This window comes from Vulpes lagopus, chromosome 5 (genome assembly GCF_018345385.1).
Source record: "Vulpes lagopus strain Blue_001 chromosome 5, ASM1834538v1, whole genome shotgun sequence".
Classification (NCBI taxonomy): domain Eukaryota; kingdom Metazoa; phylum Chordata; class Mammalia; order Carnivora; family Canidae; genus Vulpes; species Vulpes lagopus.
The window spans coordinates 127,331,920-127,350,513 of NC_054828.1; the positions used below are offsets into that span (position 1 = coordinate 127,331,920).

General features: G+C 45.0%; 1 protein-coding gene and 1 pseudogene across 6 annotated transcripts in view; both read right to left on the bottom strand.

Annotated features, from left to right (window-relative positions):
• The window catches only part of ASAP2 (ArfGAP with SH3 domain, ankyrin repeat and PH domain 2), a 178,527-nt gene that overhangs the window by 94,844 nt on the left and 65,089 nt on the right, over positions 1 to 18,594 (bottom strand). For all 6 annotated transcript variants that reach the window (XM_041754374.1, XM_041754375.1, XM_041754372.1 and 3 more), the window contains exon 3: positions 1,494 to 1,639. In XM_041754374.1, the coding sequence (XP_041610308.1) occupies positions 1,494 to 1,639 (146 nt within the window). The remainder of the gene's footprint in view (positions 1 to 1,493; positions 1,640 to 18,594) is intronic.
• On the bottom strand, positions 14,495 to 16,863 carry LOC121490593 (annotated as a pseudogene).

An 18,594-nucleotide genomic window follows, 5' to 3' on the forward strand; every position in this document is an offset into this window, starting at 1 on the left:
CCTCCGATACAATGTCTACTCTGATCTCTCTGAAGAATTACATGTAGATTCCTTCAAGTTTTCTTCTGTTCTGTGCCTCTGAGTCCTTCCCTCTGCTGATTTTGGTCTCTTTCACCCTGGAGACTGCTCATTCATACTTAGGAGACAAGAGCCCAAAGCCGGGGAGGGGCTGACCCATGGAAGGCCTGGAAGAGTGGGCTGCATACTGACAAGGTCCCAAGAAGATCCCCACAGGTCTTCCCTGGGGTCATTCAGTTTTTCCAGTTCAAACAAAACATTCTAATCCGACTCAGTGGTGAGAACCTACTAAGTGTGTCTGCCAGGGTCCAGGGAGCAGGGTGACGGGGGGTGGGGGGCAGTTAGGGCTCCCCAGTCACGGCACTCACTGCCAGCCTGTTTGGAGCAGGAAGAAATGGGTGACAAACTTTATAAAAGCCCCAAGAGACTGCAAATGAGCCTGAGTAAAAAACTTCAGCACAATAATAGCAACTGAAATCTTTTATGAGTGGAGACGGGGAGAGAGACCCAGAGCCTTAAGGATCTGGTTCTTTCCCTTCCCCGTTATTAACTTATACACAATGTTCCCTTCTTTCTGCCCCGCCAAGGCTAGACATACATACCCGCCATCACCACCATTTGAAGAACGATGAGCTACTTTTTCACTTGTTATTTGCTTGCTGACAGGAGAAATGAGAATGGCACTGCTGTTTGAGACCTTAACCTGCTCTGATCACCCATGACCTTTAGAAGCTGGGAGAGAAAAACAGGAAAGGGACGCTGGGGCCATCCCAGTGTACATGGCCCTTGTGGAAGAAGCCAGGCGCAGCAGGGTCACGAACACTCTCTCAGGCTGCCCCCTTGTTCAGAATTCTGTTCCCACAACGAGGAAGGCACAGAGCTGCCAAGCTCAAGAAAGAAGCCCATTCACCCACATTACCCAGCACCTACCGCAGGCAAGAAGTACCAGCTCCGTGTTCCCACTTGCTTAAAAAGTGACTTTTTTTAGGCTCTGCCTTTGGGAGCATAAAAGGCCTTTAAATATTCATGGCAATTTCTGTGCTTTGATTATAGGTTACCTTGGTGTGTAAGACAGGCCTGGAACATATTTATTAAATATTGTAAGTTTAACTGCCTACCATAATTACCAGAAACAGATGATTCTACATAGTTTAGAAACTTAAAAATTGAAGTCAGAGGCCCTTAAGAAGATGAATGCATTTATTTGCTTTGTCTCACAGCTGTGCACATTTAAAATGTTGACTTGAATTTAAAAAGCCATGTTACTGTAAAAAATTATAATTCTAAAATTTATTCCAAAGTGATCTAATGGTTATAGAAAATATAATTCCTTTAGGTACTGCATAAGCTTTGAAATTTATTCACAGTTTATCAGACACACCCTCTCTATCCTCTACTGAGCTACCTTTCTAGCTAAAGGAACTGCAAGCACTTTACACGCAACCCAACAGCTGCATGTGCGCAATGACACTCACCAGGTTTTTGAAAAGTGCTGTCAGCTCCTTGGTAAACACTGAGAACTTCAGGAATGCACTTCCTAAATCCGGGTCATCTCTGCACACACAGTTGCCACCAAACTTCTCCAGAGCCTGGGTGTACTGCTCTTCATTTTCCACGTGAGCTGCAACAGCAATGTGAGATGCACTGTTAATACAGCAACCTCTCCATCCCCCCACCCTTACCCACTCCTGGTTGTAAGTAAAACCGAACACGTTACCAGAATAAAAATCTGAAAAAAGTCCAGTTGCACCAGGAACAGAAATTATTGTGCCATCCTGACAACGTCCCGTTGCGTTGGCAATGGACCCCAAAGAACAAGCATGACGACCGGGATGGAAAGAGCCTTGCACGGGCCCCATGGCCTCCAGTGCATCAGATGAGGCTCCACGGGTACCCCAATGCCTTCCACATCCACTAGGACTCCCCTGCAGCCTACGTGATGGCAGGAGTCACCAGTCCAGCCAACAGACAGCCTTCTCCTAGAAACTCAGCAAGAGGAGCCTGCTCCTCCCTAGTAAGGTTCACAGCCCTAACCCAGAGCCACATGTCACAGCTCTCCTTTCCACAAAGAGCTGTGGACCTCGGAGCACAGGCTAGGGCCACGAAGGTCACTTGAGTGGCTCTGAGCTGTGCTCAGACGCATCCTCTGCTCAGGTTCCCTGCCTTCCTGGACTCCTGTACATCCCACAGATGTTTCCTTCCTCCAGGAAGCCTTCCATGACTCTGCCCTATGCCCCTGGTATCTGGCTTTGGCACTTTCCTGTCCTTGCTCTTAGCATGGACATTGAAATTGTCTGGTAATGTATTTTTCGATGTTAGAAGTGTTTAGAGGACAGAGACTAAGTTTTACTTGTCTTTGCACCTAAAATACAAGATACATGTTGTCTGAATAACAACAAAAAGTGAACCTTGTCATCTCTCTGAGGGCATTTTACTATCACTATGCCTTAAAACAGCACCTTTAACGCATGAAAACCTGGATTCTGGGTCTCCAGCTTAGTGGTTCCCAACCCCTGATGGACATCAAATCATACATGGATCTCACCAGGCTGTGGAAGCCACCATCCTGCCTCAGATCTCCGATTCAGAAACCCGGGGTGGGGTGGGGGGAACACTGGTAATTCTAGTAAATTAATGTGGTTAACTATAATCCCCTCTCTTCTGGGTCAGACATTTTTAAATGAATCCAGCCAGTCTGTGATAAAACAACTCTAGTTTGCATCAGGCACCTGATTTCCACGTTTTCCTCATTTTAACTAGAAATGTAACACAACTACTTTGCAGGCACAACAGAGCACAGAGATGTGCTATGTCAACTTGCATGCGAACACCACCAAATTCCTACTTAGGTAAATAAAACCACTGTCAGCCAATCCAGTTCCTGGGCCTGATAACCCAGGCAAACAAGGGGAACATGTGTTTGTGATGGGCACCCCGTGACCCTGAGCCAGATCCCTCCGATCTGTGAATGGTGTGGCAGCCTGTCTCACCAGGGAGGTGCTCTGGCCTAGACCTCTGGGGGTGGCCTGAGGGGATGCCCACATGGGTCTGACAAACACAAGAGAAAATTAATTTCACTGTCCGAGCCCTTTTCCTTGTTTTTTTCTTTGACATTTCAGAAAAGAACCTGAGAGCTGTGGCTAAATTAAATGAATTTCCGAGACCCTGCTCTGCAAACAAGACAGATACACACACAGGCCCTGGAGGATGCGTGCCAGAATGGGAAGAGCTCTAGTCTATGCTTTCCAGGAAGTATGTGACTTTGGTGAGTAAATGACCAAATGTCTGAGCCACATGGAAGTCAGAGACCCGCCGTGAGCTACTCACAAGGTTATAGTAAGAATTAAACAACAGCACAGATGGGAGTTAACAGCAGCATGGATGTCATTTCTATGAAGCATGGACATAGGCTTTTTCTACACCTCACACCAACTTTACAAGATACACACATTATTTCTCATCGTGGTGAAAAGAAATCAGGGCTCAAAGAGACCAGAAAACTTGTCCTGGGACACAGGCCAGCATGTGCATCTCACCCCAAGGCCCACTGTTCTGCTCTGTACTGGTGTTTGTCCCACTAACAAAAACAGCTCACCTCACCAAAACCAGGTGGACAAGTTTTAGATTTCTAAAACTCCATTTCAGAGCTGGGTCAGGTATGCCTCCTAGTTCACGCCAGCTAGAATTCTAGCACACAGGGTTAACAGTGAAGGGCAGTCCCTCTCCAACCACATGCTCTTTTATAACTATTTCAAAGCTGGTGGTCAAGACGTGGGTAATTCTGGTGTGGCTCTGGGAGTGACAGTCACAGCAGACATCTGGTGCTGAGGTCACACCACTGGGTGAGAGAAATAGGAATGCAGAGGCCTAAGTCGCCTTGGGAGTCACATGGTGCTCCTCCCTCCCCCCCAAAAGTGCACGTACCATCACCCGAAGGGCAGCAGGAGGGAATTCCCTTTCAGTTAATGCCTGTCAGGTGGCCTGTAAGCCTTTATTCAAACTTAACTTGGTAACATCATGAGGTCTTAATATTATCATCCCTATTGTCTTCTGAATAAATTCAGTGGAATTCAGAGTGGTTACAGGATTTGCTCGAGATCACACAGTTGGTAAGACATGGGGCAGGGGTCAAATCCACCCTCTGTTCACTCTGCAGGCTGCCTCCTAGCCAGTGGTCACCTTGGGAAAGAGGAACCTGTCTTGTCTTCAGTGGTAGTCAGCGAACCTGACACAGAGGAGAAACAGCAAGACTCCACACTCCAGCATCAAGAAGTAGGAACAAACTTCCCATCATCCCTCCTCCTGGGCTTTTCAACAGACTACCTGCTGCTATAGGTTATGGTTTTAAAAATTCTTTTCCATACAAATCATTGAAATAACGTGTTGATTCCTACACCCCAGTCATGATCGACAACGTTTTGGGTTCATCATCAACCCCATGACCTCATATATTTATATTTAAAATGTCCTGGTCCACTGCACTCTTTACTTTCTGATGCTCAGGCTGTTTCAACTTGGGTCAGTGGAAACCTCTTCACGCTGATCTAGTCAGGGTTTCTTCCTGCAAACAAATCTGTTAGCTTCTTGATAAAGACCACAGTGCTGTAACTCTCTGTATCTTCCTGAAACACCCAGCATGGTGTCCACTGTAAGAACAGTAAACCTTCCATAACTTATACATTCACTGATTAACCCACTGCTCCAGATTGCCCAAGGTTTGAGATTTTCCTACTAGAGAACAGAAAGTAATTGAGTGCCTTTATTTTTTTCTTTTGCCAGAAACAAACTTAAAATAGGAACCTGAAATAAATAGCTTGGGAATAAATCTTCTGGAAAGAACCCAAACTGGTCTATCAGCTTTTATTTACAAAATTGTTGAAAGCTGTTTTTCTAAAAAGAGCTCTCTTGCCTCCCCCGTTGTTCAAATATATCTTAAACTTGGGTTCTCATTAATGATTCAGATCCAAAAGTCTCTGATGTGCGAAGGATTTAGGAAAATGAGAATCCAAGTCCCTGAGACCACGGTAGGACAAGAAAGACCCTGTTTCTGCTCAGTTCTAACCCTGCAGACCTTCCACTTCCCACACCTCACCGCCCGAAGTCACACTTCCCACCAATCCAATCGGAGGAATGCAAAGAGAGATTCGCACTGACAAATCCATTAGGAAGCCAGAAAGCTGGCTAAATTCTGAATTTAGAAGAACTGGTTTTATCATGTACTCTTTAGTTTGCTTGATTCAGTTTTTGTTTTTGTTTTTTTAAAAAAAAAAAAAACCTGCTATCAAGGAGAAGGCCCAGTGAGTATAGTTCAAGCAAACACAGTTGGACCCAGGAAGGACAAAGGACAGACCCTTTACTCCCACACAGGGAAGAAGTGAGCCATGGACGCAGCACCTGTCAAAAGTGGTCCCACAGCCAATTCATCTTCAAGCAAGCTTCACTTCCACCTCAGATATTTCATTCATCACCTCCAACTCTGCAAAGGGGAGGACCACATGCTGGGGTGGGACACAGACTAGCATGATCATGGTCACTGACATCTAGGGAAAGACACACTAACCCACGCCACTGATGGCCTACAATGTGCCAGGTGCTGAGGATTCAGAGATGCCAAGAAGGGGACATGTGAAATGGGGCTCCAAGATCAGGTTGGAATTTCCAGAGAAGGAACAGGAAGCAGCGTGGAGCCCCATGTGGTCAGAGGCTGTGAATGCTTTCGTGGGTGAAAAGCCCCTGCCTGCATGCAGCTCTCTAAACCATCACAGGGCAGCACAGGCCCCATGGGCCATCCTCCTCACAGCCATCCATACCCACCGCTGGGTCTTTTCAGTTGCAATGGGAAATGATCCAGATTCTTCTCTTTACAGACAGGAAACCAAAGCTCAGAGAGGGTGCTGACATGTTCAAGTTCATATGGCAGGTTTGCAGCAGAGCTGGAATGAGAACTCTGGTCTCCTGACACCCAGCCCTCCAACATTCTTCACACAGCCACTACTCTGCGCTCTGGGCTAACGTAATTATCCAGTCTCCCAGCCAAACATGTGCACTGGTGACCCACACATCACAGGCTACAACCGGAGAGATGGGAGTAGGTAGGTCACTTTGACTAGGACTGTCTAAGCACCTGCTCCTGGCTGGACCACCGGCCTCTCAGGGGTCTGGCTGAGGCAAAGCTCTGCTGACACCACACATACCAACCACCCACACAGACAGCTCTGCCAAGAGTGCGTTTAAGAAGAGATGTATGGGGATCCCTTGGTGGCGTAGCGGTTTGGCGCCTGCCTTTGGCCCAGGGCGCGATCTTGGAGACCCGGGATCGAATCCCATGTCGGGCTCCCGGTGCATGGAGCCTGCTTCTCCTTCTGCCTGTGTCTCTGCCTCTCTCTCTCTCTCTCTCTGTGACTATCATAAATAAATAAAAATTAAAAAAAAAAAAAAGAAGAGATGTATGTTCTCTACAGTAGAGGCTTTACAAAGATACCCCTGAGATAGCATGGTGATTACTATTTGACTGTGTGCCACAATTCTAATGTCAGGATAATCTGCACAAGTGAACATCAAGGAGACCATCTCCACTCACACTGGTGGCCCTATACATCACCTGGTTTTGCATCTAAACTGGAGAGCAGGGGCTCCTGGGAGAACAACGCTCAAGTCAAAGCTAATCCCTGTTTCCAAGAGGATCCGTGCCCTGTGATCTTCTGTCCCGTGGGAGAAAACCATTTTTAGAGCTTTATTTCCAGAATCATCCCAGATGAAAACCTTTCAGTTCACCATCTGCTAATCTGTATCAAACGTCTAAAACATTTTTGCCATCCAATAATCCTACTTCTGGAAATGCATTCTAAGGATATAATCTAGGTGATCAGAGATGTGTGTGCAAAATAATTTGTGAAGAGTGAAAACTGAGTGTATCAAGTGCCAACAGCGTGGAAATGGGTGAATATCTATCTCTACAAAATGGAATATTCAGCAGACTTTTGAAATCATGGAGTAGGAATACGTTCAGGACAGAACTCAAGTTTCAGAGGGAAAAAAGGCAGGATACAAAACCACATATTTAGTCTCAACTTTATAAGAAAATGTAGAGAAGAGGCTGAGGAAAATCCATCAAAATGCTAAGTGGTGGTAAAAATAGTAAGCACTCCAACAGCGTAGCTGGTGTATGCCAGGTACCAGCCCGTGTCTATGCAGCCCTGTATCCTCTCCCCGTGGGCATCCTTCTGGTGCAGGAGCAGCCAGCCTGGGGGGCACAGCTCTGACTGGCCAGGCCTTGACCACTATCCCGCAGGGCTGCAGGCCAGGAACACACCTGTCCCACGGGGAGTGGGACCCGCCTGCAGCCATGACTTTGTGCTACTGCTTTTCTGAATTTTCTAAAATAAGCTCTTATCATCTTTATAATCAGAAAACAACATAAAGGATAAATAAAATAAATTGAAGTGTCAGCTATCCTGGCTGGATAATTTTGGCTCTCTGTGCCTGCTGAGGATATTACAATCTGTCTTTCTCCACCGAAGCCTCTCCTGGGCAAGGTGACATGATAGAGACAGCCTTTGGAACCTGAGTACTTACCTGCATCATCTCTGAAAAGACACAGGCACCTAAAAATCAAAATGGGTTTGATGAGAAACCTATTTTATAATCCCTGGGCTCACACTCAGGACAAGAGGAAGCATGGTCTATCTCGTGGGAGTTTCTCCAACATACGGGGCTCTTTCCTATTTTCAAAAGTCAATTCCTTTAACCCTTTCCTGGGGCATCCCCTTTGACCTCATGGAAACCACCAGGTTTTTTTTTTTTCTTTTTTGAAGATTTTATTAATTTATTCATGAGAGACACACATTGAGAGGCAGAGACACAGGCAGAGGGAGAAGTAGGCTCCCTGTGGGGAGCCCAATGCGGAACTCGATCCCGGGACCCTGGGATCACTCCCTGAGCCAAAGGCAGATGCTCTACCACTGAGCCACCCTGGCGTCCAGAAAACCACCCATCCTTGTGGAGGTGCTCATGGATGTATCCCATCTGGTGATATCTAGCACAGGAAGCTAGCAATGAAGTTATTAAGGTCAAGGTGTGGGCTGGCTACTGAAACATGAACACTTTTGTCTGAGATCACCTCATTCTCATTGATCCTGCCCTCTATTACTAACAACACTGTGACAGCTGGAAGTCTGTGTGATGAACTCCACACAGGCCCATTGCCTCCATATATGCCCTCCCCCACCCCACCCCTGGCTCACAAAAGTACATTCGGGAGGAAAAGGAGGGGGTGAAGATCAGAGACTACTAGATGAGGTCTTTTTTTATGCTGTCCTTTTTGTCACTTTAGATTATAGGCTCAGAGTACAGAAAAACCATCAACATTCACTTGTGTGTACTCATTCTCTATTTCCCGAATACCCACTATCAGGCAAGAACATTATTCCTGGCTACCAAAGGGTAAAAATCTAACCACGTTGAGAGCCTTTTCCACAGCAAGCACTAATGAACACAAGAATTCATGAAGCAGAGCCCCCGCCTCAAGCAGCAAAGCTTCTGTGTGAGAAAAAGTCATATGCCAGTCAATTCGGTGCAGAGATGACAGCTGCAAAGAAAATGACACTGGGGACTCAGGGGTGGGGAGGCAGGGGGAGACCAGGTGTGGCCAGAGCATGGGGAGCAGCCGGTGGGAGCCAGATGAAGGACTGCAATCCCAGGTGACAGAGGGCCCCTAAAAGGCCACAGAGTGACATGATAAGACTTCCATTTAAGGAAGCCACATTTGGAGGGGACAAAGATGATAAAGCTTGGTACCTGCGAGTGCACAATTGAGCAAGAACAATAAATGTGCACGAACAGTGCTCCGCGACACACGTTACGGGAGGCAGAACTGAAGCTTGATAGGAGGAAGAGAGTACATTTTCTGGGGCTGGTGATGGAAAAGGCTTCTAGGAGGAGGTAAAGCTTATAGGACTTTCGTCCTTCAGAATCTGGTCCAGGAGATTCAAGCTGAGCAGCCAGCAGCTTGACTCGGCCCAGATTCTCCTTAACCAAAGAGCTACTTCCCATCCTAGGGCTGCTCTATGGCCAAATCGGAGAAGGAGGCAGAGGCTCCAGCTGAAGGGCTGGCAAGGCTCTCCTTTAGCCTAGAATCCCCAGGTTAAAAGCATGGAAAGTGGGGCGGTAAATCAACATGTGCTAACTGCGGACTATTGGCTCGTAGAAACTTAATGTCCAACTACACAGATGCCCTCTGTTGGCGCAGCAGCTTGCCCGACCGCACCAGAGACTGCATTGTCACTGCCACTTGCATTCAGTCTTTCTCCCCTTTATTTTTGCCTCCTCCTCCCTAAGGATACAATTCCCATTACTTACAGATGCTCACCAGACTTCCCCCTGCCCCACTTCTTTGAGAGCCCAGCGGACCAAGAGAAAAGACCATCGGAGTCTTCATGCCCCGGGACAAGCAGCCTCAAAAAATCAATGGTCTCCAAGCCTCATGTAACCGCTGCTAGTCAGGCAGGAAAGATTTTAGAGACATACACATATACCACCATATGCATACACACATGTACACGCACACACAACCTTTCACCTCTACAACTCTGGGAAATTTTATAGATGAGGAAGGAGGTTCTGATACTCTTTGAATAATGTAGTCAATGTTTTACAGTAAATAAGGCAGTCAACTCTGATGGTATCACATCTGTAAAACATGGGGGGTTTAGCTAGATCACTGGTTCTTTGATTTTTTTTTCTTTATCACAGACAGACACCAATAAAAATCAGAAGAATGTTTCAGATTACCTCTCCAGGAAAAAGTACCTTTACATAATTTCCTATACAATTTTTGGGATGCACAGACCCCTTAAGCCTGTCTGCAGACTCTACATACCGGGTGAAAAAACCCTAGCCTAGATGAGCTTAAAAGTTCCCCACCCAATAAATATGACGACCCTAAGTACAATTCATGTTAATACCTGGGACTCTAAGTCACAAATTTGAGTGTTCCTTCCAATTAGCTACCCTTTCACAATTAATATGTTGATCACTGCTGACCGGATTCCACAAGTTACTAATCTAAATTCCAATCATTATTCTTAACCAGCAGGAAGGAGACCATAAGCATCTCAGAGGCTTGTAAGTGGAAGACATCTCAAGGTCTCAGAGTCCATGACCCCACCACACCCTACAACTTCTGTAGAGAAGGGGGCACCACACCTCTACTGAAACCCTTCCAAAGGCCAGCTCACTTCTCTCTCATGTTTGAGTCAAAGCCTGCTCCCATCAAACTACCCTCCAGAGAGGAACAGATGATATGCCTCACTTCCTCATCCTAGAGAATGCCTTTAGATATGCCCTCCCCAGCTAATAAGTCCTGGGTCTTTCCAATGTCCTCCTACAATAAGGTTTTTAGCTCTAAGATTTTGAGGTCCCTCTTAAAATGTTGCTCTTATGGAGCATCTGGATGGCTCAATGGTTGAGCGTCTGCCTTCAGCTCAGGTCATGATCCCAGGGTCCTGGGATGGAGTCCTGCATCAGGCTCCCTGCAGGGAGCCTGCTTCTCTACATCTCTGCCTCTCTCTGTGTGTCTCACATGAATAAATAAAAAAATTTTTTTAAATGTTGCTTACAATTCAATAGTGGGGTAACCACCTTTTTTTTTTTTCCCTTAAAAAAGCATACTTCCCCTAAGTCACCTGATTCACCTTTAAGCTTCTCACATACTGGTTCATACTGAAGTTGTGATCAATCAAAACCACCTGGACTTTTTCCAAAAGGATCACCATGGCTCAGCTAGGTGATATCCAGGACAGCCCCACAGCCTTACTGCTTGGTCCTTCTTTGCTGTGTGGACCCTCATTCACACCCGGTGCCTTGTGTACTAGGAAGTGTGCTGCCATGGACAAAAGCAGAGATAGGCAAGTCTGGCTGTGAATCTCTAGTTCCTAGCTGGACAACCCTGGGCAATGACCTCTCCGTGCCTCACTGACCTCATCTGTGAATGGAGGTGCTGATAGTACCTAACCCACAGAGTTATTGTGAGGATTATACTTATGTAAACTAGTTATCTAGCACAGTGCTTGCCCTACAAGAAGTACTTCATAGGTGTCAGATTTTTATTACTGTTATTATGCCTCTAGTCTCACATTATGAACATCAATACAGAAGCACTTTCTTTTATCATTTGTCATGATCTCCTACTTCTTTTGATCACAGACACGGTAACATATATTTTGTATCTTGAGTTTTATAGTCTGAAAATGTCATCATAAGCATTTTTTTTCATGTTGCTACATAACCATAATTCCATCAGGTAGTATATCCTAATTTAGTTATAGGAGGCTTTCAAGTTTTCTCTGTGAGGAAGCACTGGGACAATGCAATGAGCATCTTTGTGCATCTTCCCACATAAAGTTTTATTTCTCTTGACATGAACCATCAAACCACTTTTTAAAAATTCCATGTCCTGGTTTTCAATGCACCAGCAAAGTAGTAGAATACCAGTTGCATCCTATTCATGCCAATCACAGGGGATTATTATGATTTAGTTCTTTTTCTCATGTAACAGATAGAAAATCAGGCCAGATATAGTACCTTCTTCATGCACAATGGAATGTCACTTCCTAAGCTACTGCACAGATTTCTTTCAAACTGTTCTATCCTAATTATGTATCTATAATATAAAAAATTCTCTGTATTAATTTAATAGCTATATCTAATTAGCATTGCAAATAAAGGGAAAAACACACAAAATTACTAAATTCTCATTTTCTTCATGATGTGAAGGATGTGACATTTACACTAGGACATTTCAAGGACAATTACAAGGACATTTACAATTTCAAGGACAATTACACTAGGACATTCAGCTCCAGAGGAAAGAAGATATCCCTCTCTCAGTGAGAAGAGCTGCACCAAATCTTTAAAATACAGTAATTCTAGAGAAGTGAAAATGAAAGTCTTCCGTTACTTCCTTTTTGATAAAGATGAGTTTTCCACCCACTGATATGTCAAACAGCTAAAAAATGTCAGCTTCGACTTCCGGGAGGGCGGGGGTGCAGGGAGAGAGAGAGTATCTTTGGGCTGAGACAGAGCTTGGGATATTTTAGACTAATAAAAGTTTCAGAACAAATATAAACTGTATGTTTTTAAGACATCAGATAGCAGATTATGAGCGAAAAAAATTATTGTAGATACCATCTCTCCACAAACCATTTTAATGACGGCTTCTGCAAACCTGCATTAAGATGTTCTAGAAAACACACCTAGATGGACTGTCATCTTTGAAAAATGGGAGCAAATGTAATATACTTGCTATTGTGTAAGAAAACTATTGTTTTTCATCTGTGGGGACACACATGATACCCTTTTGGCTTCAGCCAATGTTTCAAGTTACACATGTGTGTGTACACATATGCTGTGTGGAATAGTATTCTCACAGGCCAGCAGCAGCTGCAGTGTCACCTGGGAATTTCCTGAACCTACTGAACCAGAAACTCTATAAAGATGGAGGTGCTCAGCACCCTGTGTTTTAATAAGACCTCCAGGGGATTCTGGGCACTCTGACATTTTAGAACCACTACCCTCATGCAGAGGTTGGCAAACTTTTTCCTAAAAAGCCAGAGAATAATCTAATTTTTTAAGATGTTATTTATTTATTTAAATTTTATTTATTCATTCATGAGAAACCCAGAGAGAGACACAGGCAGAAGGAGACATACAGGCAGAGGGAGAAGCAGGCTCACTGTGGGGAGCCTGATGTGGGACTCGATCCCAGGACCCTGGGATCATGCCCTGAGCCGAAGGCAGGCACTCAACCGCTGAGCCACCCAGGGGTCCCAGAGGGTAAATATTAAAGGCCCTGCAGGCCAAGAGGCAGTATTGAGGTTACTATGTAGGTAGCTGGTAATATGGTAAAAACCAGCCGTAGCTCACAGGCTGTAAAAACAGCTGGTAGCTCTAAGGCACCGCAAATCCCCCTTCTACATAAATCTATATAAATCCTCACATAGCAGCAGAGAGGAGTCAGCCACAAGTGCACTAATTACACCTAAAGTTTTATGTTTCTCTCTTCGACACGAAGAGGACAGTCTAAGAACTTGCAGCAGAAACACAGGAATGACAATTCTGGGGCACCGACTATGGATCTGCTAGCCACTGCAAGGAACGCACAGCAAGCATACATGCCGCTGCCATGCTCACATGAGCCCTGAACCCCATCTGCCACTTCTGTCCTGTACTATCTCAGTTAATCTTCACTAACAACAGGTTAAAATATTAATATTCCCATCTCATGTGTGAAGAAACTGAGGCTCAGAAAGATTAAATTATTTTCCCGTGACAGGCTTTTTGAGTGGCACACCAACTTCTATTCCAGGCTTCTTGCATTCTACTACCTAAGTGCTCTTTACCCTGAACTACACTGCCTCCAAGAATTAGTCCCTGACCTCAAGGGCTTGCCATCTAGTTAAGGAGCAAAGATCAATAGACATACACCTGCTAGAGAATAATAAAGAGCAATATTTAAAGAGTAATAAGTAGGACCTGTGTATTAGGTACTTACTTTTTCATTCCTGGCTGAGTAGAAGAGTCAAAATGGATTCAACTGCAAAACTCAGAACTTAGAGGTAAGGTGTGGAAGGCAGAATAATGTCCCCTCCCACCCCAAAGATATGCACATCCTGATGTATGGGCCCTGTAAAGATGTTCTGCTACCTGACAAATGGGAAATGAGGTTGCATATGAAATTCAAGTTATTCATCAGCTGAATCTGAGATGGGGAGATTATCCTGGATCACCGGGGTCAGGTCCAGTGTGATCGCAGGGTTCTTACCTGTGCAAGAAGGAGGAAGGAGAGTCAGTGTCCCCTATGGACAAAACTGTGTCGTGCTCCTCCTCCCCCATCACCATCCTCCAGTGTGGTGAAGGGAGGTCTTCTGGGAGATACTTAGGTTTGGATGACATCGTGAGGGTGGGGCTCTTCAGCATGGACTAAATACTCTTACAAGAAAAGACGGCCAAGAGCCCACTCTCTCCACCATGTGAGGACACGATGAGAAGGCGGCTGTCTGCAAGCTAGGGAGAGAGCCTTCATCACAACCAGCCATGCTGACACTCTGACCTTGGGCTTCCAGCCTCCAGAACTATGAGACACAAATGTCTGCATTAAGCCACCTGGTCTGGGTATTTTGTTACAGCAGCCTGTGCAGAACAAGACGGAGTCACAGTAACAGAGAGTGAGAAAGACTCTACTGGCCATTACTGGCTTCAAAGATGGAAGGCCATAAACCGAGGAACACAGTTGGCCTCTAACAGCTGGAAAAGGCAAGGAAGTGCTCTCCCCTGGACCTCTGGGAAGGAGCTCTGCCAACACCATCATTTTAGCCCACAAGACCCATCTTGGACTTGGGGTCTCCAGAGCCATGAGATAAATTTGTCTGCTTCTTTTTCATTGTAACAGTTTTTATTGGAAATTGTATATAAGATTACTTTATTCCTGTATCTTCTCAATGGTGTCCTCCTTATATTTGCTCTTTCCCTTTCCTACTTGGCGAGATTCGGCTTTACATCCCAGGATCTTTTTGGGGTCTTTGTCCAGTTTTGGGCTAGGGATCACCACCTTATTAGGGTGAACGCCCACATGGACAGTTGCTCCATTTGACCTCACGCCATACGTACCCGCTCAGTGCACATGACATATGTCTTCCTGTAAACCTGGACTACTCTGCCAATCTGCTGACCTTTGGAGCGTCCTCACACAACCTCTACTTTATCATTCTTTCGGATGGGCATGGCTCAAACACTATACTTCTGGCTCAGCATTTTGGAAAGAGGGGAAGACATAATCTTCCTGCAAATGTGGGAAAATGCACTGAAATACCCTTTATGGTTCCTGCTCCCATCAGATGTCACAATGGGGTTAAATTTCATTTTGGCCACTGGGGTTTCAGTGATGGCCACAAAGGAAAGAAATAAATTTGTCATTTTAAGGCACTCAGTTTGTGGTAAATTGTCAGAGTAGCCATAGAAAATATAAGAGAGTAAAGAAGGTTAATGCCATGTCAAGTGTCGGGTTGATGGATGTGGGTGAGAAAGGGGAAGGTCTTCAACAGGGGCCTGGGACAGGAGGGCATGTGGGGACAGACCAGGAGTGGGGCTGGATGGCAGACAGTGTACAAAGACAGATACTGTCGTGACATGCTCATGAAGCAGGGGGAGGTCAGTCAGCCTGGAGCAGAGAGACACTGGAGACAGCCAGAGATCAGTCAGAGGTCAGATGGGGCCAATCCATCACAAATCAGGAAAGCGGGCAAAAAAATCCCAATCTCAGAGAAACAAAGGAACACAAGACACGAAAGGTATGTGGCAACATAAGGCATAAATGCTAAATCTTTTCTGTTCTTTTAATCATATGTGAAATGAGTGCTTTTCCTATGCAAGCAGTTGCCTTAGGACATTAAACACACTCACGATCAAACCACATGGGCGTCCTCTTGGAACTAACCTCCTCAGAGACAGAATGAGCGTACACCCACAATGCTCCGGACCAACTGTGGTCACCCGCAGCTAATCCCTTCCTGAATATGCCCCACTGATTTCTGATGTCTAGTTCTGAAAAAATTTCATCTATCCTCACACTCCTCTACCAACAATATTCAAAAGAATGTGCTTACTAAAAGCAGTTCTAGAGAAGAGTTACAAAAATGTTGTGAATGGCGTCAGCGACATCACAGGAAAAGGTATGGGGTTTCCTCTAGAAGTCACCAGAGAAGGTGACTTCTTTGAAGCAGGCACCATTGTTCTGAAATAAAGGCTTCAGGATCAGTATTCCAACTTTAAAATAATTCAGACTCAGGGCCTCATGATAACTCAAACTTGGCAACATCTATCAGATGAGTAAAAAAAATGACAGAAAAGGAGACCCCACCCCCAAAGGCAGGCTAACAGTCAGCCTGCTGTGCGCCTCAGGAAGTCACAGGCTGGGCGCCCCAAGTGCGATGTTAAAAATTCCAGAACCAGCCTTTCAACTTCCTTAAGCCTCCGTTTCCTCCAATAAAGTGGCAAAATGCCCTTGCAGGCAGACAGAAGAGCAAGTGCAGAGGGAGAAAGCACAGAATGGCATGTACTGGGGGAACTGCAAATTATTTCCAAGAAGGGCACAGACTTGGAAGAGCCCCCTGGACAGGGAGCCTGGGGCCAAGGGGTACAAGGGGCTCAGCTGCCTCTGGAGTTTTGCCATGTTTCCTGAGCCAAACAAGTCTTATGTTGAATTGATGAAGAGAGGTGATGGCACTCTTGTAAGCAAATCAATCTGGAAAAGGCTAAGACAGAGCTCCTTTCATAATCCCCAGGGGCAGGTTGAAGTCTCCGACCAGTCCTGCAGGAATAGACACCGGGTCACCTGTGCTTGACCCCAATTTCCCTACAATTATCGAGCCCACGCAGGCCCTCCCCATCTCTCCCAGGCTCTGGAACTCACCTTTGAACACCAAAGTGAATAATGAGAAAACACTGTGAAGTTTTGAGCAGAAGAGTGACATCACTAGGCTGTATTTTAGGAAATGACTCTGGGGCAGGTAAAGGAAGGTTTGTGGCACACGCTCAACAATATAGGCCAGAAAGGCAGATTAGACCGAAATGTTACTAAATTTGTACAGGCTAGCTTCCTGACACCAGTGTGTTTACACCTCCTCCCTCTATGCTTGCTTGTTTAAAGCCATGTGACAGGGTACTGGGCTAGCCTACAAGGACACACATGTCCTTCTCAGGACTGGCAGTGGTCACATGGCCAATGCCTGCATGAGAAGCACCATCCTTCCTTTTCATTTCTGATCAGAACAGCCTTCTTTACATACAACTTCAAAGTCACTCTTGAACCTCATCAGAATATAAAATATTCCCCTTTTAAACTAGTTTTAAATTCTAAACTCAAAAAGCCAAGTGAACACGGTTAAAAAAAGAAAAAAAACCTTTTAGATACTTTTTGAAATCTACTGCTTGTCAAAAGAATTAAGCATTCATCTTTGAGTGATTTCTGGAAATCTTGAAGGTAGTCAGTCAGTCAGACACACTGAAGACACGTTGTGGCCTTGAAACAGAGCGGGCCCCTGAACACGGCCCCCAGGGCCAGCAGGAAGCCAAGATCCACAGAGCATCCTGGGAACATGGTAAGCCCTCTGATCTCAGATGGCTCATTTGTAAAATGAGGACAGTTGGCTGTAAAGATTAGCAGAATGTACAGAAAGCACAAGGTTTGTGTAAGTGTTCAGAAACAAACAATCATTACACCTCCCTGCACCACCCGACCCTGACTTTATCCTGAAAAGAGCTGGAGGCAGGTGACCACTTTTCTGGATATTCAAACAGTTGCTTCAGCAAAGTTCAGTGCTAAGTGAAGAGTTTTATACTCTTTGAAATTTCCTTCTAAATAAATAATAATTTCTTACATATGCTTACATCTAGTTATGTGTTACTCAATGAAAACTAATTGTACTTCCTTCTTTCATAAAATCAGTAATTGTAAGGTAGCCGATCAATGTTTATGCACTTGCAAGCTAAGCATGGTGGTGGTTTCTGGGTTTGTTTTGTTTTTTAAAAACTGCAGAGGACTTTGGGGGTGCTTGGGTGGCTTGGTTGGTTGGGCACCCAACTTTTGGTTTCAGCTCAGGTCATGATCTTGGGATCATGGGATTGATTCCTGCACTGGGCTTGGTGCTCAGCAGGGAGCCTGCTAGAGAATCTCTTTCTCCCTCTCCCTCACCCCCTGCTCTCTCTCAAATAAATAAATACAATCTTTAAAACAAAACAAAACAAAAAACTGTAGAGAACTTTGAAGAGCATCTAGTTGAAGGCTTTAACCTTGGCACTACTGTCATTTTGGCTCAGCTAATTCTTTGTTGGAACTCTCCTGTGCATTGTAGGAGCTCTAGCAGTATGCCTGGCCTCTACCACCAAGGTGCCAATAGTATGTGCACACGCTCACACACACGTGCACACATACCTCTCCAGTGTTAGTAACCAAACTGGGGGTACAAAATCATCCTGGTTGAGAACCACTGATCTGCATTCTAACCTGACTGGATTATTTCAGACACAAGGAACCCAGGGCTAACACATGCTAAGCGATTTGCTCCAGAGTACAAGAGCACCACAAACTCCAGATCCAAGAAGTTTTCAAATTTGGTTCAGACAAGCTTGGTCATGAACAACTTGAGTCTTTCCCACCTCTTTCCTTTCCTGAACTTCTTTCACATTCATTTGGAACTTAACCATAAACAACTTAATACCTGTATAATCAATTTAACATCAATACATCACAACATACAAAATATGGAAACTGAAGAGAAAAAAATATCTATAAAGTCAAAAATGCTAAAACAATCATTTCCTACATATGTGTTTTTCCCCCTTCTGAGAAATTTTTAATTTTCTCTTTATCCCTGAGGTCAAGATAGTAGGATATGTTCTGAATCTGTACACATATTCACCCACACATAAATACACACACGCCACACACACTTTGCATATGTACATGTACATGGGTGTACAATGTTTTCCTTAGAATGCAGTATACTCTCTCAATCTGAGATA